This window comes from Canis lupus, chromosome 36 (assembly GCF_048164855.1).
Source record: "Canis lupus baileyi chromosome 36, mCanLup2.hap1, whole genome shotgun sequence".
NCBI lineage: Eukaryota > Metazoa > Chordata > Mammalia > Carnivora > Canidae > Canis > Canis lupus.
The window spans coordinates 19,594,241-19,615,647 of record NC_132873.1 but is presented as its reverse complement, the minus strand read 5'-3'; the positions used below and the strand labels follow the sequence as shown (position 1 = coordinate 19,615,647).

The 21,407-nt window shown below is 37.7% G+C and overlaps 1 protein-coding gene and 2 non-coding genes across 8 annotated transcripts in view; all 3 read left to right on the top strand.

The window, feature by feature from the left end:
• Positions 1 to 20,341, top strand: part of NOP58 (NOP58 ribonucleoprotein) — a 31,779-nt gene extending 11,438 nt beyond the window's left edge. For 3 of the 6 annotated variants that reach the window (XM_072813289.1, XM_072813291.1, XM_072813295.1), the window contains 12 exons: positions 4,196 to 4,317; positions 5,965 to 6,101; positions 7,895 to 7,959; positions 9,105 to 9,239; positions 10,035 to 10,180; positions 10,923 to 11,049; positions 12,599 to 12,762; positions 14,148 to 14,282; positions 14,471 to 14,532; positions 16,862 to 16,995; positions 19,520 to 19,689; positions 20,058 to 20,341. In XM_072813289.1, coding sequence (XP_072669390.1) covers positions 4,196 to 4,317; positions 5,965 to 6,101; positions 7,895 to 7,959; positions 9,105 to 9,239; positions 10,035 to 10,180; positions 10,923 to 11,049; positions 12,599 to 12,762; positions 14,148 to 14,282; positions 14,471 to 14,532; positions 16,862 to 16,995; positions 19,520 to 19,689; positions 20,058 to 20,108 — 1,448 coding nt within the window. In that variant the 3' untranslated portion in view covers positions 20,109 to 20,341. Of the gene's footprint in view, positions 1 to 3,176; positions 3,239 to 4,195; positions 4,318 to 5,964; positions 6,102 to 7,894; positions 7,960 to 9,104; positions 9,240 to 10,034; positions 10,181 to 10,922; positions 11,050 to 12,598; positions 12,763 to 14,147; positions 14,283 to 14,470; positions 14,533 to 16,861; positions 16,996 to 18,066; positions 18,247 to 19,519; positions 19,690 to 20,057 lie in introns of those variants that run through there. The other 3 variants (XM_072813292.1, XM_072813294.1, XM_072813290.1) reach the window with 2 other exon arrangements.
• On the top strand, positions 10,238 to 10,316 carry LOC140625941 (small nucleolar RNA SNORD11B). Its single transcript, XR_012025205.1, has one exon. It is a non-coding gene; the product is annotated as a small nucleolar RNA SNORD11B (small nucleolar RNA).
• LOC140625940 (small nucleolar RNA SNORD11) lies at positions 11,199 to 11,282 on the top strand. The gene has a single exon (XR_012025204.1). It is a non-coding gene; the product is annotated as a small nucleolar RNA SNORD11 (small nucleolar RNA).
• Positions 20,342 to 21,407: the final 1,066 nt, after the last annotated feature.

Genomic DNA, 21,407 nt, shown 5'->3' with positions numbered 1-21,407 from the left:
TAGGACTCCGGGATCATGCCCTGAGCAGAAGGCAGATGCTCACCTGAGCCACCCAGGTGTCCCAACATGCTCGAATATTAATGAGCTACCCTAACACTGGCAGAAGGGTAGCTGGAGGAATACCTAAAAATGGGGTCAATTTTTAAATTTTATTTCATTTATTTATTTGAGACAGGGAGCATATGAGTGAGGGGAGGGTCAGAGGGAGAGAGAAAAGCAGACTCCCACCGAGGAGGGAGCCCAATGCAGGGCTCATCCGAGGATCCTCAGGATCATGACCCAAGTTAAAGGCAGATGCTTAACTGACTGAGCTACTCAGGTGCTCCAAATTTTTTAATTTTTAAAAATAGTTCTAGGACTGTTTCATCAGTAAGTCAGTAATTAAAGCCTCATTAGGCCACTAAAGCACAAATATAATTTTTGCCTGGATTTTTTTTTTAATATTTTTATTTATTTATTCATGAGAGACACAGAGAGGCAGAGACACAGGCAGAGGGAGAAGCAGGCTCCACGCAGGGAGTCTGAAGTGGGATCCCGGGTCTCCAGGATCACACCCTGCGCTGGAGGCAGTCAGTCAACCGCTGAGCCACCCAGGGACCCCCCTGTTTTTGTTTAAGTACTCTCTACATCCAACTTGGGGCTTAAACTCCCGGCCCCAAGATAAAAGAGTCACATGCTGGGATCCCTGGGTGGCTCAGCAGCAGTTGAGCGCCTGCCTTCGGCCCAGGGCATGATCCTGGAGTCCCGGGATTGAGTCCCACATTGGGCTCCCTGCATGGAGCCTGCTTCTCTCTCTGCCTGTGTCTCTGCCTCTCTCTCTCTCACTGTCTGTCATGAATGAATAAATAAAATCTTAAAAAAAAAAAAAGTCACATGCTCTTCAACTGAGCCAGCCAGGCACTCCTGCCTGGAGAATTTTTGAAAAGATGGTTCATCACAGTTTTAAAATTATATGGGTAGTTTTGTTAAGACCCCAAGTGAGATTGTGTTTGCTGCTCTCCAACTGCAGGACATTATTCACATAGGCTGTGATTTGAACTGCTCCTGCTGGAGTTGTAATGTGCAGCAGCCCTCATCCCAAGTGGCTTCTTTGAATTCCTTTTTGCATATTTATTACCTCTTTAATCTTTCTTTGAGATATTTTTGACCAGTCTTTATTATTAAATGGATAGATCTAACTTTTACCTAAAATAAAGCCGGTTTTTACTGTTAACAGCTAATATGTTTATTGTGTAGTGGTTGTCAGATTTGTGCTCATCATTTCAAAATTGTTTTTAAATGCTTGAAACAATCCTTCGGAGTAGATGTTTTAATCACTATTGATAGGAAAACTGAGGGTTGAGGGGTATATCTCCTTTTCCTCCTGAGCTCTTGGTATTCCTTAAAATAAGGTTAGGTAAATGGGCAAAATGCCAGACTAGGCGAGAATTTTATTTATTTATTTGTTTGTTTATTTATTTATTTATGAGAGACACAGAGGTAGAGACTCAGGCAGAGGGAGAAGCAGGCTCCATGCAGGGGGCCCAACATGGGACTCAATCCCGGGTTTCTAGGACCAGGCTCTGGGCTGAAGGCGGCGCTAAACTGCTGAACCACACAGGCATCCCAAGTTGAATTTTTTTAAAAAAGAATTTAAAGGCACTTGGGTGGCATAGTTAGTTGGTTAAGTACCCATCTCTTGGTTTTGGCTTAGGTCAGGAGATTGAGCCTGGCGTCGAATTTGCTTAAGACTCTTCCTCATTCAAAAAAAAAAAAAAAGACTCTTCCTCTCCCTCTCCTGCCCCCACCCCGACAGGCACATGTTCTCCCTCTTTCTCCAAAATAAATAAATATTTTTTAGAAAAGAATTTATATTGGTCCTAGAAGTTCATATATACCATTTCTATGGAAAGCTTTATTTTTACATTCTAATTTTCAAATTGCAAATCTTCCAAACACTACAGAACAGTTTGGTAGCAGCCTACATTTGAATGAAGTGGGAAGATTATTAGGGGATGCTGAAAAGTGGCTGGTGAAGTAGAGAAAAGATTCAGTTTTCCCCCTTAACCTTGTCACCATTTCTGTCATCTTTTAAAAATTCCTATTATAAAGAGTAATGAACAGGTTTTTAATAATAAAGGGAAGGTAAATGTTAAATCTAAAATAAGTAGAAGTTTTTGCTTACAAGAAATCTTCGTGTTTTGTTTTGCTTTGTTTTTTTTTTTTTTTTTTTTTTTAAATATTTTATTTATTTATTTAGGATAGTCACAGAGAGAGAGAGAGAGGCAGAGACACAGGCAGAGGGAGAAGCAGGCTCCATGCACCGGGAGCCTGACGTGGGACTCGATCCCGGGTCTCCAGGATCGCGCCCTGGGCCAAAGGCAGGCGCCAAACCGCTGCGCCACCCAGGGATCCCCTGTTTTGCTTTGTTTATTCACGAGAGACAGAGAAAGAGACCTAGGCAGAGGGATAAGTAGGCTCCCTGCTGGGAACCTGATGTAGGACTCGATCCCGGGACCCCAGGATCACACCCTGAGCCAAAGGCAGATGCTCAACCACTGAGCTACCCAGGTTCCCCCCCCCCCACTTTTATTTTTTTTTAACATTTTTATTTACTTGAGAGAGAATGAGAGAACGCATAGGAGCTTGAGTGTGGGGAAGGACAGAGGGAGAGGGAGTCTTGATTCTAGGACCCTGAGATCATGACCTGAGCAGAAAGCAGATACTCAGTGGAGCCACCCAGGCACCCCACAAGAATTTTTTTTTTTTAAGATTTTATTTATTTATTCATGAGAGACATAGGCAGAGGGAGAAGCAGGCTCCATGCAGGGAGCCCGATGTGGGACTCAGTCCCAGTACTACAGGATCAAGCCTTGAGCCCAAGGCAGAGGTTCAACCGCTAAGTTACCCAGGTATCCCAAATTTTTTTTAAAAAAAGGAAAACACTAGGTTAAAATAGATGATATGGAAGACTAAGAACTAGAAGCTAGAAGTTGAATAAAAATTTTAATCACCAAAGATTAAAAACTTGAAAGAATATATAACTCTACTTGAAAGGTAGATTGTGCGGAGTCAGTGTTATACAGTGTGTAAAAGGTTATAACCTAACAAAATAGCTTGAGTCTCAGCTTCTTAGAGTGTGGTGTAAGAGCTTGTGGTAGCCATATGATTTTTGTCATTACCTTTCATCTTCCCAGATAACGGATGAAATGGATTTGTAACTCAAATGGATTGAGATGTGGTCAGGAGGAAAGAGAAGGTACCTGGCTGATTAAGCATAAATTGTCTGGCCTTAGAAATTGTGGCCAACTCCCTTCCTGGCAGGCGTACTTTTTTTTTTTTTTTTTTTTTTTTTAATTTTCTTTATCAGAGGTTGAGAGAGGCAAAGACATAGGCACAGGGAGAAGCAGGCTCCCTGTGGGCAACCTGATTCAGGATTCGATCCCAGGACTCCGGTATCATGACCTGAACCAAAGGCAGACACTCAAATCACTGTACCACCCTGGCATCCCTGGCAGGCATACTTTAAATTTAGCCAAAACCCTGACAGATATCGGATGAGGTATTAGTCCATGTGGGTCCAGAAGATCCTAAGTCTAGGCCTAGGAAGGGTGAGAGTTATAAAGCATGAGATTTAGAATCTGCCAAAAAAGAAAAGCAATCTCAAATTGAATAGGCTGCCTCTTTGGGAGTGAGTTATCCATCACTGAAGGTTTACAAGCAGAGGCCTGATAACATACCTGGATTTGGAATTAGCCAAGGCCTCCACAACCCTCCCAAGTGAATACACTGCTTTTTTCCAGTGTTGACAGGATTTTAGGTTATTTCACAGAACATCAGGCCAGTCGGTCTACAGTGACATTGGAGACTGGATCTGTTTGTCACTCTAAAATAGACTGTTTCTAACATTTTATGGTTCTAGTTCTCTCTGGGTTCAAGAGTAAATTTTATTTTATAAAACGAAAGGAATGCTGTATCAGCTTTAACACCTAGTTCTAGAGCTGAAGTGAGGGTGGGAAGATCAGATGAGATTGTGAAATGTGTAACTCTTTCAGTGTTTTTTACATTTATCATTTAATTTTAGAAGTAATGTTAAATTCAGACTTTTTGGAAGGAAGTGTTTATTTTGCTTTATTTTTTAAGCTTAAATGACATGAAGTTCTTAAAATTAAAAACCTGAGAGTTAACTCTTTTTTGTTTTCCCTTTTCTAAAAAGCATTTACAGCTCTGATGGAAGGCAAAATCAATAAACAGCTGAAGAAAGTTCTGAAGAAAATAGTAAAAGAAGCCCATGAGCCCCTGGCTGTAGCTGATGCTAAACTAGGAGGGGTCATAAAGGTAAATATTTTTCATGCCTGCCAATCAGAACTCACCATATAGCATTGGTGACTACAAAGCCTAGCCTTTGTATATTTTTCCCTAGGCTACAGAATAATTGATTTCCAATATGATTATCAGGGCTAAGAACATACAAATAATACCTGTTCATTGTAGAAAATATTAATGTCCCCAAAAGTGGTAAAAATTCGTTTTAACCTTGTCACCAGAGTTATGTTAACAGTATGTATGTCCTGCTATGTTTTTGTTTAGTCACATTTCTTTTTCTAGCAACAGAATTAAAGACCTGATGATTTTTTTTCCCTTTATTTATTCATGAGAGACAGAAAGAGAGAGGCAGAGACACAGGCAGAGGGAGAAGCAGGCTCCATGCAGGGAGCCCAATGTGGGACTCAATCCCAGGTCTTCAGGATCATGCCCTGGGCTAAAGGCAGACACTCAACCGCTGAGCCACCCAGGTATCCCTTGGTTTCAGCTTCTGTTGTGAGATTGAACCCTGTGTCAGGCTCCGTCAGGAGTCTGCTTGTCCCTCACCCTGCTTCTCCTGCCCCACACACTCTTTCAAATAAATAAATGAAATCATTTAAAAAAAATTCTGTGTAGGGCAGCCCCTGTGGCGCAGCGGTTTGGTGCTGCCTGCAGCCTGGACTCGATCCTGGAGACCCTGGATCGAGTCCCACATCAGGCTCTCTGCATGGTGCTTGCTTCTCCCTCTGCCTGTGTCTCTGCCTCTCTCTCTCTCTCTCTCTCTCTGTCTCTCTGTCTCTATGAATAAATAAAGTCTTTTTAAAAAAATGGTTTCTTTAAAAAAAAAAATTCTGTGTATAACTTTTTGATTCCTCAAAAACTTTACTGAAAGCCTACTATTGACCAGAAGTCTTACCATAACAAATAGTTAACCCGTATTTGTATGTCTATTAGATATTACAATCTTAACTTACTACATCTCTAACTTAAAATAAGTTAGAGAAAAGAATGTTACTAGGAAAATCAGGAGTGCCTAGCTGGCTCAGTAGGTGGAATGTGTGACTCTTGATCTCAGGGGTTGTGAGTTTGAGCCCCACATTGAGTATAGAGGTTACTTCAAAATAAGTCTTTTTTAAAAAAAGAGAAAGGAAATCAGACACCTGGGTGGCCCAGTCACTTAAGCATCTGACTCTTGATATTTACTCAGATCTTGCTCTCAGGGTCATGAGTTCAAGCCCCATGTTGGGTTTTACGCAGTCATGGAGCCTATTTAAAAAGGAAAAATCATAAGAGAAGGTACATTTACAGTACTGTTCTGTGTTTATCAAAAAGAATCTGCATTTAGTATTCCTACAAACATTAGAAAAATGTGAAATAATGGGAAATACAATTTTTTAAAATGAGAAATACTTAAATCTGCTATTTTAATATGTAAATGGTTTTAGGAGGGCCACCTGGGTGTCTCAGCGGTTGAGCGTCATCTGCCTTTGGCTCAGGGCATGATCCCTGGGTTCTGTGATCAAGTCCCACATCAGGCCCCTGCAGGGAGTCTGCTTCTCCCTCTGCCTGTGTCTCAGCATTCTCTCTGTGTCTCTCATGAATAAATAAATAAAATTTTTTAAAAAATAATGGTTTTAGGAAAATTTTATTTCATTAATACAGATATTCTTGTTCTCATAGGAAAAGCTGAATCTCAGTTGTATCCATAGTCCTGTTGTTAATGAACTTATGAGAGGAATCCGTTCCCAGATGGACGGATTAATCCCTGGGGTAGAACCACGTGAAATGGCAGCTATGTGTCTTGGATTGGCACACAGGTGAGATTTACTGGAAAATAAAGTCAGTTTATTGCTGTTTAATAAGCAGTTGTATTGCACTGTACTTTAAGCATACTACAATTACTAATTTAATTCTTATAATAATCTTATGAGGAAAGTAGTAATATCCTCATTTTATAATGAATATGATGCGCAAAGTCCATTCACCTGCTAAGTGATAAAGCCTGGATTGGAATCCAGGCAGTCCCCATCATAGGCATTCTCTATTTTTTGTTGAGTCCCACAATTCTTGGGCCTTTTTCCCCACCTCTGATCTCTGCTGAATCATTTGCTGTCCTTCCATCTTTTCATCTCCCCCAATTTTTTCATCTGCTGTTGTCTCCCTCTGTATCTATAATGTTTGTTTTACTTTGATTTTTACTGACTCTTTATTTTTATTTTTTTAAGATTTATTTATTTATTTGTTTGTTTATTTGTTTGTTTGTTTGTTTATTTATTCGTGATAGACATAGAGAAAGAGAGGCAGAGACACAAGAGGAAGAAGCAGGCTGGAGCCTTCATCCAGGGACTTCAGGATCGTGCCCTGGGCCAAAGGCGGGCATTAAACCACTGAGCCACCCAGGGATCCCCTTTACTGACTCTTTATAATGCAAAGAGAAGCTCACTCACTTATCATGTTTAACCAAAGAATAGGCGTTTCTCTGTACTATAATGTGTTCTGAAAAGCTTGGCATTCTATGAAATTGCACTAAAATAACAGGGTTTTTCATTGAGAAAGATTAAAAGTAGACTACTCAGAACCTATGTAACTTTATACCAGAGCACTATCAAAAATAGCCCTTTATATTATTAATACAGTTAAAAAGGATACATTAAGGGACGCCTGGGTGGCTCAGCAGTTGAGCCTCTGCCTTTGGCTCAGAGTGTGATCCCAGATTTCTGGGACCAAGTCTCATAGTGGGCTTCCTGCATGGAGCCTGTTTATCCTCCCTCTGCCTGTGTCTCTGACTCTCTCTGTGTCTTTCATGAATAAGTAAGTAAAATCTTGAAGAAAAAAAAAGGATGGTTAAATTTAGATTAAAGGAATAAACAGAGGCTTGTACTTTTGTACAAAAAATAACATAAATCAGTGAAAGGGTTAAAGCTGCTGAGTTACAAAGATGAGCAAAATGCATGAAAGTTAAGAGTAACTTTGTAACGAGCATTTTTAAGAGTGCAGGAACTGCTAAACTGAGTTAAGATCCAAGTTTGTGATTGACATTGTATAACAGTAGTGGTTCCTTAATCATTGACAATTAAATATTCCTTAGAGGATATTTGGCAACATCTAAAAACAGTTTTAATTGATACAAGTGGGGTCATGTCTCTACTAACGTAATGGATAGAGGCCAGGAATATTGCTGAATATCCACAATGCACAGAATAGGTCCTATGCCCCTACAACAAAGAATTATCAGGCCTACATTGTTAACAGTGCCAAGATTAAGAAAAAGTTATGTATAATACTGTTCCTTCATGGCTTTCTGTTTTATTTACCTGCTGATATAAAGCATTGTAAAAATACTATATGAACCAAATGATTTGTACTAAACAGCATTATCCTGTTTGACAAATTCATGTTTCAGACATATAGGGTATAGCAGGACCTGTGTATTTTCTTTTTAAATGTGTATTTCCTGATTTTGCATATTCTTGTTCAAATGGTTTCCTATATTGGGAAAATTAAAATACAGCTCCAAGGAGAGGGACTTGGGTTTTAAAAAGTATCTTAAGATGTGAATTAGTTTCATAGATGCTATCAATAACTTCTTATTTTCCCCTCTTATATCCAGCTTGTCCCGATACAGATTGAAATTTAGTGCTGATAAAGTGGACACCATGATTGTTCAGGCAATTTGTAAGTATAGTACATGTAAGGTCTGATCTGTCCATTCATCATGACTTTTTCTTGCTGCTAAAACTATATCTTTTACGATTTTATCAGTGAGGAAGAAAAGGAGATTCGTGGGTTTTTTATTTGTTCGTTTTACGATATTATTTATTTATTTGAGAGGCATGAATGGGGGTAGGAGCTGAGGGAAAGGGAGATGCAGACTCCCTACTGAGCAGGGAGCCTGATATGAGGCTTGATCCCAGGACCTGAGATCATGACCTGAACTGAAGGCAGACGCTTAATCCACTGAGCCACCAGGTGCCCCTAGAATTTTCAGTGGTGAAGTAAATAAGCTGGAAAATGCAGAATAGAAAAGGGAAGCCACTCCTAATTTGACTAGTTGGAGATAATATAAATTAACATTGGTGATGTTAACAGATTTGTCTTTTTCCATGAAGTAAATCAATAGATGGGATCTATTGTGTTGTACTTCTGCTTTTTTTTTTTAACTTGGCTTTATAATAGGTCATTCTTCCATATTATTAAGTGAATCAACTCCTAACAGTTTCCAATTTTAAAAATTCCTTTAAATGGCAATTGCACTTCTGGGTATATACTCCAAAGAATTGAGCGGGTACACACACCAAATACATACACATCTGTGTTTGTAGCAGCATTATTTGCAGTAGCCAAAAGATAGAAATAATCCACATACCCACAAACGGATGAATGGATAAACAAAATAGGGTATATACACATAATAATTATTATCTTTAGACCTTAAAAAGGAATGAAATTCTGATGCATGTTACAAAATGGATGAATTTTGAAAACATGCTGAGAAATAAGCCACGCAAAAAAGACAACTGTTGAGTGATTCTACTTATGAGGTACCTAGAACAGGCAAATTCATAAAGGCCACAAGTAAAAGATATTACCAGGAGATGGGGGGAAGGTGGGGATATGGTGTTATTGTTTAGTACTTACAGACTTTTCCCTTGGGATAATGAAAGAGTTCTGGAAACGGGTAGTGGGTGATTGTTGCACCGAAACCTACAATTGAAAATGGTTAAAATGGTAGATTTTATGTATATTTTATGATTTTTTTAAAGCCCTTTTAAGTTTTTTGTTTTTTGTTTTTTGTTTTTTTTCATTTTAATCTACTGCAGCCTTGTTAGATGACTTAGACAAAGAGCTAAACAACTACATTATGCGGTGTAGAGAATGGTATGGCTGGCATTTCCCTGAATTAGGAAAAATTATTTCAGATAACCTGACATACTGCAAATGTTTACAGAAAGTCGGTGAGTAACTTAATTCTTTATTTTTTTAACTTAATCTTTTAAAGCATTGAAAATAACAATTTTTTTAATCCCACAACATGAGTTATAGGAATTGTTTTTTTTCCTTTTTTTTAGTAATTTTTTTCCTTAAGCTTCTCAGAGTTTCTTACAACTTACATGTATTTTGGGTGTGTAGCTGTATTAGTGTCTGTTAGAAACAGTTAACTTGGACTTTGATTTCAATGGCCTGTACAACAGAGAACATGGTTCTCTGATTTGGTTTTTCTTAAAATGGCTTCTTAAGGTGAAATGTATCCCATAGTAAGTTTACCATTAATACAGGCAACTGGACCTGGAATATGCTACTAAAAATAGTGCTGTCCGTACTGTTAGTGTTGTATCCTGTGCCAGTAGTACAGTAATATTAGCAGAACAACTTAAGCATTGTTAATATATAGGACTTCCCAGGGTCATACTACATTGCCGTATTACCACCCCAAGAATTAGTGGCACAGGCTTTAGTAAAATCTTAGCTACAAATTGCCTTATCATTAGTCCTATTTTATGAAGTATTTTGTTTTTAATTCTATTTTATATCTTTTTTGGAGGGAGATGGTGGGGAGAGATTTTAATCTCTAAAAATCAGGCCTTACATAAGGGAAATTAGTAAGTCAAACTTGTTAGCTTTTTGTTTTGTTTAGGCATCCTTTTCATTGGCTTCTCTCTACCTTTTTTTTTTTTTCTTTTTTGACTATTTGGATTTTATATAATTTGTTGAAGAGTGATTCTCCCTCATCCTCTGCAAACATTCCATAGGCGATAGGAAGAATTATGCCTCAGCCAAACTTTCTGAATTACTGCCAGAGGAAGTTGAAGCGGAAGTGAAAGCAGCTGCAGAGATCTCCATGGGAACAGAGGTTTCAGAAGAGGATATTTGCAACATTCTGCATCTCTGCACTCAGGTAAACTATACACATGGAGAAATTACTTTTGGTGGGACTGGCTATGTAATAATTTTCTGATGGCAATGATGATTTTTAAGCTTACTCACCTGATAAATATGAGGGTGTTCAGTCACTACCTCATCTGATGCCATCTTGATTTATATATTTCAAGGGGGAAATACATACTGAAGTAGGTTGAAAAATACCATCTAATTTATTTGTATTGTTAGCATTGTCTGGATAATGAATTATAAATTCATTAAGACAGAAATAAAGATTGAGTTACTTATTTCTAGCCTTTATGTTTATAGCCTGGAGTGTTCTTTTTTCCTCATTTGGAGATAGCTAAACAAGAATCACAAAGAGGAGGGCTGGCTCAGTCCGTAGAGCATGTCACTCTTGACCTTGGAGTTGTAAGTTCTAGCCCACAATTCGTGTAGAGATGCTTAAAAACAAAATATTTTAAAATCATATGCACAAAAAAGAATCACAAAGAGGATGACCAGTGTCTAGCCTTGGAGTTTTTTAAAAAATAACAGTAATATTGACTAGCATTTTTAGGCAGTGTATTGGGTTGTTTTACATTTATTATCTCATAAAATCCATTAAAACGGGAAACTGAGATAAAGAATGGTTCATTGTTCCGGGATTACATGGCTGACCTATGATAGTTTAGGGCTCCAGTGTGTAAAGACATGTGGTTTTTAAATGATTTTTACATAAGTAATTTATGATGTGTTCATTTTGTTTCTTATACTAGGTAATTGAAATTTCAGAATATAGAACTCAGCTCTATGAATATCTACAAAATCGAATGATGGCCATTGCACCGAATGTTACAGTCATGGTTGGGGAATTAGTGGGAGCACGGCTCATTGCTCATGCAGGTGATGATTTTAATGTAACTTATAAACAGGGATATTTAGAGTAGATTGTTTTCTACTTAGGGTTATCTTTTTCATCTTCAAATTATATTCATTAGAAATTTTAGGTAATAAACAGAAGTAGTTGGTTATAGCTAAGAACTAAGGACCAAGTGTTCAATGATGATTCTAATGTGTATGCCTGATTTCCTTTTGGATAGTGAAGGCATCTTTAGTCACTACCTCTTCTGAGACACTTGTGGTCCGTTGTCAGAAGTTTTTTACCATTAATGAGAATAATCAGATGAATGCAGGAGAATGAAATCAGTTAATGATTCCACTACTAGAAACTTACCAGAATAGGGGTGCCTGGGTGGCTTAGTTGGTTAAGCGTCTGATTCTTAATTTTGACTCAGGTCATGATCTCATGGTTGTAAGATTGAGCCCATCACTGGGCTCTGCTCTGGGCATGGAGCCTGCTTAAAATGGTCTTTCCCTCCACCCTTCCCCCTTGAAAAAACCCCTCATCAGATTAAATAGTTCTCACAACAGGTGATACATACCCTTGTTTGAGAATCTGGTTCACTACTGAATATGCTAATTTTAATATATTTGACATGCAAAATCTTTTAATGAATTTATAATGAAACTTCAGGTGTATATATGGTGATGTTACAAAGAAGGTATGTTACAAAAAATACTGTATAATTGAATATTTGCAAATAGAGTAAAGTACTATTGTTGGAGTCATTGTTCCACTCCATCATAGAATATTTTAATGTATCATCTACATCAAAGTGTCTAAACTAGAATAGCACCTACCTATAACTACATCATTATACAGATAGATATGCCATCCAAATACCCTCAGCTGCAAAATTGGGGTTATCTGGTTGGTTTTGTTTGCATCCATATTTTCGTAGGCTTAACCAAACTTTTGTGGTAAGAGATGCAGGGATTAACAGAAGTGTGTGTTCAATTTTAAATACATATCTAGTGGTTGAGCATTAATATTGGGGGTCTGTTCTGACAAAATCTGTACAGTAAATCTTTTTTTTTCTGTACAGTAAATCTAATAAAGCAGCAACTTTTTTATACCTGATCAGTGTACTTACAAGCATATCTCCTCATTCATACTGTAAACAACAGATAAAGTGTGAGAAAGTTATCACATAGTTTTTCTGCTGAGATGTCTGTCCTTTGTGTGTCTGTTCATTCTTATGTTTTTTTTCCATATCTAAAGTAGAATACTTGATGTCTAAAATCCTGCTGGTATGCTAATAGTATGTAGAGTAGTTAATACCGTCTCTGGCAAATAAGTATAATTGAACTAATAGGTTTAACCTTCAGTTTAGCATAAGCATTCATTATAAGCCTCTGCTTATAGTGCTACATGGTTGAATCACAAATGCTGAGGCTTTCTAGGGAGTCCCAGACTATAGAATCTGTATTGTATCAGATTTTTATTTACTCTGGTGGCTATAATACTTAGACTATATGTCTTGTGTTTAACACATGGAACTTTTAAATACTTGGAATTGCAATCCTTGTAACTACTTCTTTTCTTTTGAAGGTTCTCTTTTGAATTTGGCCAAACATGCAGCTTCTACAGTTCAAATTCTTGGAGCAGAAAAGGCACTCTTCAGAGCCCTCAAGTCTAGACGAGATACCCCAAAGTATGGTCTCATTTATCATGCTTCACTTGTAGGCCAGACAAGTCCCAAACACAAAGGAAAGGTGAGATGTATTTCTCCTGAGACCGGTCATTTTTTCTTTTTTTTCTCCCCTCCAGATAAGTCATTTCCTCCCTACTCTATAGGATGGAGTAAATTTTTCTACTGCTTCTTTTTCATTAGAGAATGATGATTTCTTGAGCTATAAAAGCACTTTTGTGTAATGAAAGAAAATAACATAAAGTGTTATTGGGGGCACCTGGCTGACTCAGTAAGCAGAGCGTGCAACTCTTGATTACGAGGTTGTTAAGTTCCCAGCCCCATATTGGGTGTAGAGCTTACTTTTAAAAAAAAAAAAATTTTTTTTTTAATGAAAAAGTATTACTGATCTTATTAAAGCCATGTTCTTTTGCTGTGTTAGGAGTTTTCTAGAATCTATGTGTTGATGAATGGGGAATGAATCAGAAGTTTTCTGGCAGGAAATCAATTTAGCATCATTTATGAATTATAAAATAATAACCATACACTGTGCTCAACACTTAGTAGGACTTACATGAATCCTCTTACTTATTTTTAAAGATTTTATTCATGAGAGAGAGGGGGGGGCAGAGACACCAGCAGAGAGAGAAGCAGGCTCCACGCAGAGACCCGATGGTGGGACTCAATCCCAGGATTCCAGAATCACGCCCCGGGGACAAAGGCAGGCGCCAAACCGCTGAGCCACTGAGGGATCCCCTACATGAATCCTTTTAATAGCCCTGTGAGATACAGGGTATCTTTTACAGATGGGAAAGCTGAGACTTAAGCAATTTCAAGCTTTTTTGGTAAGGGCATATAAATTAACAGAAACTGAAATGTTAAAAAAAACAAAACCCTGAAATATAAAATTCAGAGCAGATTGATGAAAGGGGTGATGCATTGTTAATTAACCTAAAAGGGGCTACACTTTTTCCAGATGATCTCATGGTGTGGAACTAAGGTCACTGAGTAGAAATTAAAGGAAGACATTAGGATATTTTGAGCTCGTTTTGGACATGAACTACTGCAAGATTATCTCATCCAACAGAACGAATGGGGTTTTGTATATAACCAGTTAGCCATTGAGAGAGATTCAGACATAAAATAGGTGGCTTAAGAGATGCCTGGGTGGCTCAGCTGTTCAGCAGCGTCTGACTTTGGCTTAGGGCATGATCCCTGAGTCCCAGGATCGATCCCCTTGGAGCCTGCTCCTTCTGCATATGTCTCTGCCCCCCACCCCATGAATGAATTAATGAATAAAATCTTAAAAAAAGATAGGTGGCTTGAGTTGTATTATATTTCTTGATTTTAAAAAATCCTAGAATGAAAGAGTTGATGTTATGCTTCTATTTTATCATGAATCAGTTATTGATTTTAACATCTCAACTTGGGGTATACTTTAAATGCCTCTAACTTCAAGTTCTCTATTAGATTTCTCGAATGCTGGCTGCCAAAACTGTTTTGGCTATCCGGTACGATGCTTTTGGTGAAGATTCCAGTTCTGCAATGGGAGTTGAGAACAGAGCCAAATTAGAGGCCAGGTTGAGGACCTTGGAAGATAGAGGGGTAAGGACCACATCCTGTTTATTGTAGAAGTGTTATAAAAAATTCATAAACTTTAAGTAATTTATGTACTTACTCATTTCACCTACTAAGCAGTTTTTATTTTATTATACATTTTAGTATGTCTAATATTTTTTGTTCCTGCTACTAAGTTTCCCTTAAATTTACCAAAAATTGTTATCTTTTCTTAGATAAGGAAAATAAGTGGAACAGGCAAAGCATTAGCAAAAACAGAAAAATACGAACATAAAAGGTGAGTACATTTTGGGGAGGATTAAAAATTTCTGCTTGTGGGCAGCCCAGGTGGCTCAGCAGTTTAGGGCCGCCTTCCGCCCAGGGCATGATCCTGGAGACCCAGGATCGAGTCCCACGTCGGGCTCCCTGCAGGGAGCCTGCTTCTCCCTCTGTCTGTGTCTCTTCCTAACCCTTGCTTAAATGCTTGCTTAAATTCAATGTCTCTAATTTTTTCTTTGCTATTTACAGTTTTCCATATTTCTAATTTTTAATCATATAAATATATTTTTACATTGTAATAAATACACATATAGCATATATTTTGGCTTTTCTCTCAAATAATCTCTCTATAGGTACCTCACAACCCCAAAATCAAGACTCTCATGCTCCTTCAGCCAAGCCAGCCAGGCACCCCTTGGCTTTTTTCCCCCCTTAATATTTAACTAGTTCATTTTCAGATGTTGAAAGTAAATATTGTTATTCATGGTTTCGATATAGTATACCATCTATCAACAAAAAATCAATTCATAGTTAATCCACAATGAAACCTGTTTAAAAGACAGAAAAGTCTAAAAATAGCTAAAAGGCATAATAATAAAATACTGAGAGCTCACCATGAAATTAACAAAAGATATGTGTTAGGGTCTGGTAGTTTGGTTATTATTTGAGGTAATGTTCAATGCTGGTAATGTGATGGAAGTAGAATGTAATACACCGTTTCTGGGAAGCACTTTTACAGTATGTCTCCGGATTCTTTAGTCATTAACCCATAAATTCTCACTCAGGACCCATAATTCCTTAAGAATTTTAATAGTAAGATTTTAAACTGGGCAAGGAGTAACATCTTACTGTAAATATTCATATATGTATTTAAATGTACATATTTAGAAAAACTACTTCCTTTATTCTGGAAGGAAATCAAAAGTGTTCCCACTAACTTTATGTTTTATGAATTTTCCAAGTTTTCAACAATGACTATATATATTATATATATATTGTAATTTTTTAAGTCTGACTTGAGGTCTTTAGTTGATAAGTATGGATCTTTGTTTTTTATTATAAATGTTTTTAACGTATAAAAATTAAGCAACCGGGCAGCCCAGGTGGCTCAGAGGTTTAGCGCCTGCCTTCAGCCCAGGGCATGATCCTGGAGACCCAGGATCGAGTCCCACATCAGGCTGCCTGCATGGAGCCTGCTTCTCCCTCTGCCTGTGTCTCTCATGAATAAATAAAATCATTTTAATAAATAAATAAATAAATAAAAATTAAGCGACCATAAATCTACAAATAAATGAAACATTCCTTACCTTGTTTTGAACAGTTTCTTAATATGCCATTATGCTTGTGACTTTACTTTTTTTTAAGATTTTATTTATTTATTCATGAGAGACACAACACACGGAGGCAGAGACACAGGCAGAGGGAGAAGCAGGCTCCATGCAGAGAGCCTGACGTGGGACTCGATACCAGGACTCCAGGATCACGCCTGGGCCGAAGGCAGCGCTAAACCAGTGAGCCACCTGGGCTGTCCCTGCTTGTTACTTTAAACACATGCACTTAAAGCACCAATTATGAGATTACTTCTTGTTGTTTTAGGCACTTAGTACGTTGAGTTTTTACTTTTCTGCCACATTAGAACAAAAGCAAGCGTAGCCTTTTAGGGAATGTTTATCCATATGTATCCCCTTGTTTTTCTGCCTTTGGGGATTTTGTGATGAAGTATTCTGTGTTAACTTGATTTAGGTATTTTGTTTTTTATTGAATTACCCTATGTTCTGAAACTTGAGTTGCTTCAGTTTTTACTTTCTAGGATAGTCCGTTGGTATAAAGAGATTTTTGCCATTTTCCTCATACTGATTAAATATTTTTCTATACCGCAGTCATCACAGTGATTACTAACTTAAATCAGAACTCATTTTAGGGCAGCCCGGGTGGCTCAGCGGTTTAGCGCTGCCTTCGGCCGGGGATGTGATCCTGGGGACCCAGGATCAAGTCCCACGTCGGGCTCCCTTCCTGGAGCCTGCTTCTCCCTCTGCCTGTGTTTCTGCCCATCTCTCTCTCTCTCTCTCTCGGATAAATAAATAGAATCTTAAAAAAAAAAAAAAAACTCATTTTAGCTCACCACTTCTCTTGAAGTGTGATTGACTTACTTGGAAAATCTGGTTGATAACCTCTTTACCTTTTGGAAACTATTAGTTTTCATAAACTACCCCAAAGCCACTAAATGATTTAAAACAGCATTGTATGCTTATGTAAGTATTATCTAATGGCATTTCCTTTAAACTTCTTTAGAATTATTTCAGTTATAAGTGTTGTAGAGATTTTTTATAGTTCTTTGATTCTTTCAGTGAAGTGAAGACTTATGATCCTTCTGGTGACTCCACACTGCCAACCTGTTCTAAAAAACGCAAGATCGAACAGGTGGATAAAGAAGATGAAATTATTGAAAAGAAGGCCAAAAAAGCCAAGATTAAAATTAAAGGTCAGTTTGAAGTTTTATTTTTTTTTTATTTTTTTTTATTTTTTTTAAGATTTTATTTATTTAATTCATGAGAGACACACAGAGAGAGACAGAGACACAGGCAGAGGGAGAAGCAGGTGCCATGCAGGGAGCCTGACGTGGGACTCGATCCTGGGACTCTAGGATTACACCCTGGGCGGAAGGCAGGCGCTAAACCCCTGAGCCACCGGGGCTGCCCTTGAAGTTTTAAAATGTTGTTTATATTCTTATTCTTTAAGAAAGACAGACTTCATAAGTCTTGGGGAAATACATGCCATTAAACTTTATTATGAAGCTACCCATATTTGAAAGTTAATGGTGTGGGACACCTGGGTGGCTCAGTGGTTAAGCATCTGCCTTTGGCTCAGGGCGTGATCCCGGGACCTGGGACTGAGTCTTGCATTGGACTCCCTGTGGGCAGCCAGCTTCTCCCTCTACCTGTGTCTCTGCCTCACTCTCCGTGTCTCTCATGAATAAATAAATAAAAGAAAGGTAATGGTGTGTGTTTGTTTTTAAAGGTTTTATTTCAGAGAATGAGAGAGAGAGCATAATTGGGGAGTGGGAGAGGGAAAAGTAGACTACTCCCACTTAGCCAGGAGCCCAACCTGGGGCTTGATCCCAGGACTCCGAGATCATGACCTGAGCTGTAGGCAAATGTTTAACTGACAAAACCACCCAAGCATCTCAGAGAAGCATTTCTTTGAATATATGGAATCACATATTAAGCTGAGCGTACCAAATTTTACTTCCTACCATAGGAATTATTTTGAGAATCAGCTTAAGATACAAGAAAAAAAGTTCATGCTTTCTAAATTAGTCGTTTCTATTGTATAGAATAGACTAGAGTAATAACATTGAGTACCCTATCATTATAGTAATAATATTTAATAGGTGCTATCTGGTGGACTGGGCTATCTTGGAAAGTTGGTAAGCAAGTAACCCCATTTGCCAGTAGTACCTGTATTGAATGCCTGCCGGCTAGTCTAGCAGGAAAAGCAGGCATTAAAGTAATATTTGGTTTGCTTAAAAAATTTTTTGTTTGTTTCTAAATAGCTTTGTGGTCAAAAGTATACTATCAGCAAATGTGGATTCCTGACCTGGCTGAAAGAAAGATAAACAAGTTATTTAAGTCCTGTGTTTCTATTTACTTATTGAATAGTAAGGTGATCCCTAAGCCAATTAATAGCATTTGAAACAACCAACTCCAGATTCGTATCTCCACTTGTATATACAGTAAGCTTTTTTTGTTTTTTGTTTTTTGTTTTTTTACAGTAAGCTTTTCAAACTAATATTCCTCTGTTTTTGTCACTCTCAGTCTGTTTGTTTCTCCACAAATTTTTCTGTCTTATAAATGGCAGTTCTGGTTGCTGTGGCATTTAACTTTTTCTTACAACCCAAATGTATTCTGGCAACAAGTGATCTTAAAAAAAAAAAAAGATTTCATTTTTAAGAAATCTCTACAGTCAATGTGGGGCTCCAACTTAAAATTCCAAGATCAAGAGTCATATGCTCATACCAACTTAGCCAGCCAGTTCTAGTCTAGCAACAAATTCAATTCAATTCTACATTGAAAATATTTCCAGAATGTAACCATTCTTCTTACCCACCACTGCTTTTTTTTTTAATGTAGCAGCCACAGTGCTACCTCCTGTTAACACTGATCTACTTTTACTCCTTGCTCACTCTCCGCCAGCCACACTGGCTTCATTATTTCTTGTTACTCTCCAACTCTGCTTCTCTCCCAGAATAGCCTTAGCATTTACTCTTCTCTCTGGCTGGAATGTTTTTCCTCAGGATAGGTGCATCATTCACTCCTTTGCCTCTTCCAGGTGTTGTCAGACTATCCTCTCTGAAGTAGCCATACGCATTACTGTTCTTAGTGTTCCTCTTCCTGCTTTGTTTTTATTCTTAGCATTGATTACTGTGTAAGATATTGTGTAGTTTTATTGTTTTTCCCCCTCTACTAATAAAAAAGATACATAAGGACAGGAATTTCTTTTTATGTCCTGTTGTATCCGGTTGGCTAGGATATGACCTGGCATTTATTTAGTAAGTGCTAAATAAATTTTTGGTGAATGAGTTTCTAATGAGATGCACCTATTACTGAGTCTTCTTCTTCTTTTTTTAAAGATTTTACTTACGGCAGCCCAGGTGGCTCAGCAGTTTAGCGCTGCCTTCGGCCCAGGGCCTGATCCTGGAGATCTGGGATCGAGTCCCACGTCGGGCTCCCTGCATGGAGCCTGCTTCTCCCTGTGCCTCTCTCTCTCTCTCTCTCTCCTCTCTGTGTATTATCATGAATAAATAAATAAAATCTTTATTTTTTTTAAAGATTTTATTTATTCATTTATTTATGAGAGACAGAGAGAGAGGCAGACACAGGCAGAGGGAGAAGCAGGCTCCCTATTGGATAGCCAGAATGATGGGAAAAAACTGATATGCAAGAGGTCAGGAAAGTGAGGTCTGACACAGTGTTAATTGTTGTGTCTGTATAATTAACCCCATTTAGTTGAAGAAGCCCCAGCAGCAACAGAAGAAGAAGAGGAAGAAGAAGAAGGAGTACTAGTGGTAGAAGAACAGGAGACGTCTGTGAAGAAGAAGAAAAAGAAGGACAAAAAGAAACACATTAAGGAAGAACCACTTTCTGAGGAAGAACCTTGTACCAGCACAGCAATTGCGGTATGTTTTTAATTATCAGTACTTTGTTGGCATGGGCGGGGTCTCTGTATTTTATTATACTCTACGTATTAGAAATGAGCGGGCAGTTAAGATGGTTTTCATTGATGGAACAGTAAAAATAAAAATATTATTAAAAAGGCCATTCCCAAACCTAGAATCTTACTATAAACTCGGTTTACTTTGAGGAAGAGAGAGAATATTTGCTACAGATTTTCATAGAGGTGATACTTACAGTTTTAGGTTTTAATCTTTAACCCAAATTTATTTTCAAAGGATATAGATCAACTTTGCTTTTTATAGGAAAAGTTATTATTACTAACCCATACATTTACAGCTCTTTAAAAAGCATTCTGGTTTGTTATTTTCAGAGTCCAGAGAAAAAGAAGAAAAAGAAAAAAAAGAGAGATACTGAGGACTAATTGAAGGGAACCGTCTTGGAATGAATCATCTGAATACATCATACTTAGGATTCAGTCAGAATGTATCAGAGATGTCCCCTAATTTGAGGGAAAGTTGGATGAAACAAAGTTATTAATCATTTATACCTTTTCAGACCTATTCGTGTCTTGACATCAGTTCTGTTAAACTTGATTGTGTCATCATTTCTTAGAGTCTTTGTTACACAAATAAAAATATTTTCTTTGTATTTTAAGGCAGTTCTGTGATCTCTATACTTTAGGTAGACAATCCATGGCCCTTTCTATGTTTTATTATTTGATGATTATTGCTTTAATAATTCTAGCTGAAAAGTGAGAGTTGTGAATTATTAATTTGAAACTTAGCCTTTCTGAAGGCTGTGATTAGATGGACCAATTTAAGAACCTTACTAATGTTTCTTTTTCCTTTTTAGACTGTCCCTTTTTTCTCCTTTTCTCCTATTTTTCTGCTTCTGTATTTATTTAAATAAAGCTGTGTTTTGTGTTCAAAACTTTTAAATTAGGTGAGCAAAACTTTTGTCCCTATTTTACTTTACAGTTCTGAATAGAGCAACAAAATAATTAGTAACATAGATGTAGACTTTTTTTCTGAACTAACATTTTTAAAAGGATAACAAAATGATTATCTAGTAAAGAATGGGGGAATAACAGGAAAACAAGATGACCAAAAATAAAATGTCCATGGGTATAACCAGGACATAGAACACCAAAGAAATCTGTTGCTAAAATATAGTATTAATGTGTGAAAAACAGCCTGATTGACAGCCGTATGTGTACATATAATCATGACAACCACAGGTTTCATGGTATCGTTAGGACTTGCATCTCTATGCCTTGGGCATGATGCTAAAGCCCAGCTCAATAAATGCATTCAACAAACAAGTGGAGGAGCTAAAATGATTATAGCTTTGGGGTGCCTGGGTGGCTCAGGCAGTTAAGCCTCTGATTTTGGCTCAGGTCATGATACTGGTGTTCTGGGATTGAGCTCTGTCCAGCTACCCGCTTAGGAGAGTGTGCCTCGCCCTCTGCCCCTACCCCCTCTGTTCACGTGCATGTGCTCGCTCTCTAATGAATAAAATCTTTAATAAGATAAAATGATTATAGCTTTGAGTTTCCTCTGCTTTTCAGGTAACTAACAGCAAGTCCACAGCCCCTCTTGTTCCTCACTTGTGAATTAGAGTTGATAGTCAACGTTACTTCTCCACTAACAGTGGCTTGTAGAAAAAAGATGACATAAATTTTCAGAGGTGTAAGTACATTTCAAATTTAGATATTTGAAGT